Source organism: Empidonax traillii, unplaced genomic scaffold, assembly GCF_003031625.1.
Source record: "Empidonax traillii isolate 1590-97213 ecotype Southwest subspecies unplaced genomic scaffold, ASM303162v1 scaffold1733:size90430, whole genome shotgun sequence".
NCBI lineage: Eukaryota > Metazoa > Chordata > Aves > Passeriformes > Tyrannidae > Empidonax > Empidonax traillii.
Genome location: NW_020956926.1, coordinates 19,634 through 23,413, shown reverse-complemented (window position 1 = coordinate 23,413; position 3,780 = coordinate 19,634). Strand labels below are relative to the sequence as shown.

At 48.9% G+C, this 3,780-nt stretch overlaps 1 protein-coding gene across 1 annotated transcript in view; it reads right to left on the bottom strand.

The window, feature by feature from the left end:
• LOC114070890 (tetraspanin-15-like) overlaps window positions 1-3,515 on the bottom strand; it is a 49,041-nt gene extending 45,526 nt beyond the window's left edge. Inside the window, exon 1 of the mRNA XM_027908510.1 lies at window positions 3,256-3,515. Within this exon, the coding sequence (XP_027764311.1) occupies window positions 3,256-3,342 (87 nt within the window). The 5' untranslated portion in view covers window positions 3,343-3,515. The remainder of the gene's footprint in view (window positions 1-3,255) is intronic.
• Window positions 3,516-3,780: the final 265 nt, after the last annotated feature.

The following is a 3,780-nucleotide window of genomic DNA, read 5'->3' as shown; positions in this document are numbered from 1 at the left end:
CTCCTGTCCCTGTTCCCTGGGAGCAGAGCCCGACCCCCCTTCATCTCCCCCCTCCTGGCAGGGATTGCAGAGCCAGAAGGTCCCCCCTGAGCCTCCTTTTCTCCAGGCTGAGCCCCCCCAGCTCCCTCAGCTGCTCCTGCTGCTCCAGCCCCACATCTTGAGGCCACTTTTCACTCGACACCCAAGAGATGCCACATCCCCCTCATCCCCGAAAACCCCGAGTGACAAAACCGACCACAAGAGAACAAACAGGAACCACAAACCCCAAGGGGATCAAACCAGCACAACCACCCCAAATCCTGCCAAGGTGCAGCCCCCAGAAAATGGCTTTTTTTCCAGAGGGAATGGCATGAACTGGATGAGTCAAGGCTGTGTTAGCACTGATTCCTCCTCGCTCAGGGACAGCAGAAGTCACGACACACAGAGTGTGTGAGTCAGAGCAGAGGTCCAGGAGCAGCTCAGGGGATGGGGAGTCACTTCCCTCTCCAGCCAAGGTGACCAGAAGTGCAGAAATGAAGGGCAAAATTGAATTTGCAGAGCTTCATTTCACAGCAGAATCATCCTCCCCGCTTTCTGCAGGCCTCGAATTCACGGCACCGGGGCACTGCTGCTCCTCCTCAGGGGGGGTTCTAAGGGGCTTTTTAATATTTAGGGGTTTATTTTCCACTCTTTGGGAAAGGATGAGCCTCCCCTTGCCTGGTGGATTCACCAGGATGCCCTGCTGAGGCCCCCAAAGTGCCTCAGAAAATGTGATTTAGGAAGGGCTGGATGGTTTCAGTCACTGAAAGTAGAACCTTGGGATTAATAACACCGTGATTAAGTGCATCATATAAAGGCTCAGCTGCCAACAGCGAGCAGAAATGTGAAAAACAGGCTTTTAGAAGGGTCAATTAGAATATCTTTTCTCGATTTTATGGGAAAAGTAAGGAAGGGAAAGAAGGGTTCCTCTGTGGAAAGGAAACTCCAAGTCTTTGCTCCACTGAATCCTCACCGAGGATTAAAACCTCCTGGATAAAACCAGCCCAAACCCCTCTGCCCTTTGCTCCATGTCTGGCTTAAAGCCACTTTCAGGCTCATCCCTCACATTTTTAGGGATTTTTCCAGCTGTGACCAAAGCACTGGGAAGGATTCCGAGGATGTAAATCCATGTTTTTGCAGGCTGGGACAACCCTTGGCTGGATCTCCCCCTTAAAGCTCCTCATTCCTTCGTGGTGAACCAACTCTTATTCCTCTGGATTTTCCAAATCTTTCCTGAAATCCGAGTTTCTCCCCAATCCTTTTTGGTTTTTTTTTTGGTTTTTTTTTTGTTTTTCTGGAATGCATTTTTCCAGGGACAAACCAGCCTGGTCACGGCTCATTAACGAACCTTTGAGGGTCTGGACAGCTCCAGTGAATTAATTTGGTGCAAATGAGGCCAGAAATAGGTCAGGCTGAAAGGCTCCCTGGAGCAGCACAATCCCTATGGATTCCCCGGAGCAGGATCCCTCTGGAAGGACCATCCCAGGGCTGAAGGCAGGCGGGGTGGGAGCTATTCAAAGTGCCTTTTTTTTCCTACTTATTTTCCATCCTTTAGGAAATTACGAGGCTCTTCTCACCCCACTGAGCCCCCCAAAATTCCTCAGCAATTAATAAACACTTAGAAATTAAATTATCCCACTGTTAATCCACGTTTCAAAGCACAGCCTTGGTGTTAGGTGCAGATTAATTAGGATTGTTTTCCATTTTTTGGGGAACTATGAGTCTCCTCTTGCTGGTGGATTCACCCCACTGAGCCCCCAAAATTCCTCAGCAACTAATAAACATTTAGAAATTAAATTATCCCAGCGTTAATCCACATTCCAAAGCACAGATCCAACTTTGGGTGCAGGTTAATTAGGATTAAATCCTCCTCCCAACCTCTCCAGCAGCTCAAAGGCAACTGGGGAAACCTCAGAGTGAGAGGCACTTGGCTCTTGAGAGAGACCAAAACCTCAGCTTTCCCCACAGATTAATTTTGCAGCCAAAAACTGCTTGTAAAATATTGTAAAATATTGTAAAATATTGTAAAACCAGCTAGAAATGGGGGAAGAAAGTGGATTTTTGGGGCTTTTTGGGTGCAGGGCAGGAATCTGGCCATGCTGCAGGAAATCCTCACCCCTTGGGACCTTCCCACCCCCCACACCACGAGGAAATCAGTGAGATATTCTCCAAAAAAAAACCCTTTTTTGGTTATTAAGGGTGAACCCTGCCCTTTCCAAGGAGTTAAATCATTTAAACAATAAATAAATACGGAATTAAAAAGCATTTTTCAAGCCCTGCACACCCTCCCTGGGCACCTGCACGGGGATTTCTGTGCAATTAGACACACACACACACACCCAGCAAGGGCACGAGGGTTATTTAACCCTCAGGAGGAAATATTTGTAAATACAGTCAGGATTATGTAAGATTGAACCTAAAAAAAAAATAAAATAAAAAATCACTTTATATCTCCTGAAGACCCCAAAAGGATGTGGGATTTCTGGTTTCCCCTTCCCTGACACTTTGCACCTCCCAGGTGCAGGGAAGTCCTGGCCACAGTTCAGTGATTCCAAACTGCTTAAAGACAGGTTTGTTTTTAAGTTTTAAAATTATTGAAGTGGATAAAAACTCCCCTTCCTCCATGTCTGAGACGGGCAGGGGGGATCTGACAGTGTCATGGGATGAAAACACTGAATTCCCTTGGTTTTTCAGCTCCAAACTCCTCAAAACCTGACTCACGACCCCAAAAAATTCCCAGGAGCTGTTCTAGGGCAGGAAAATCCCAGGGAGGAGCTTTAAGAGCCACCAAAATCCCACGTTTTTCCCCCCAAAATTGCCAGTTTGGGCCCCAACCAGCACCGAGCACAAAAGGGGCTTCGCTGCACCAGCAGCTGATGGTTTGGAAAGGGAAAATTCAGGCTTTGAAAATCCAAATACAATCCGTGAGGGGGGAAATTCGGACACTGAAAAACCAAATCCAACCTGTGAAGGGGGGAATTTGGACACTGAAAAGCCAAATCCAACCCTCAGGGGGGGAATTTGGAAAATCCAACGCCGCCCAGGAGGGGGAATGTGGACACTGAAAATCCAAATCAAACCCACGGTGGGGGGAAAGGGGAAATCTGGGAAATCCAACCCACAGAGGGGGAAATTTGGACACCGAAAAGCCAAATCCAACCCTCGGGAGGGGGATTTTTTCGGAAGGGGAGGGGGGGGAACACCGGGAAAGGTGGAAAAAGGAACCGGAGCACCTACCGAGAACAGGGTGGAGTAGGTGGAGAGGGCAAATTTGATGCCGTAGTAATAGAGGTGGGAATTCTGGCACCGGGAATCTTGGGCCATCCCCGGGAGCTCCTTCCCGGCCGGTTCCTGAGAGGGGGGAAAAACAAACCGCACAGCACAAGAAACGAGGGCTTTGAACTTGAACTGCTCGTTTCCAACTTCCGCCTGGCAGGAGCCGGAGCAATCAGGGGGAAGGAGAAGTTAACCCTTTGCTGAGGTTCGGGGCTGGGTTTTCCTGCCCCAAGAGCTGCGGCAAAGCTCAGCTTGAGACCTAAACCTTGAGGTTCAGGTCAATTATTACCCCCCTAAAAAAAATGGGTGGGTGGTAAATGAACCTTTACCAGAGAGCTTGTTGAAAGCGTTGAAATCCTGCGGCTCTCCCCGGGGGTGATTTCGGCAAAGGGTGAAGGGGAAGCCCAAAATCTTGGGAGGAATTCACCACTGGGAGCCTGGAATTGTCTGGAGTCACCTGCCAACAGCTGGGAGGAGGAAGGAGAA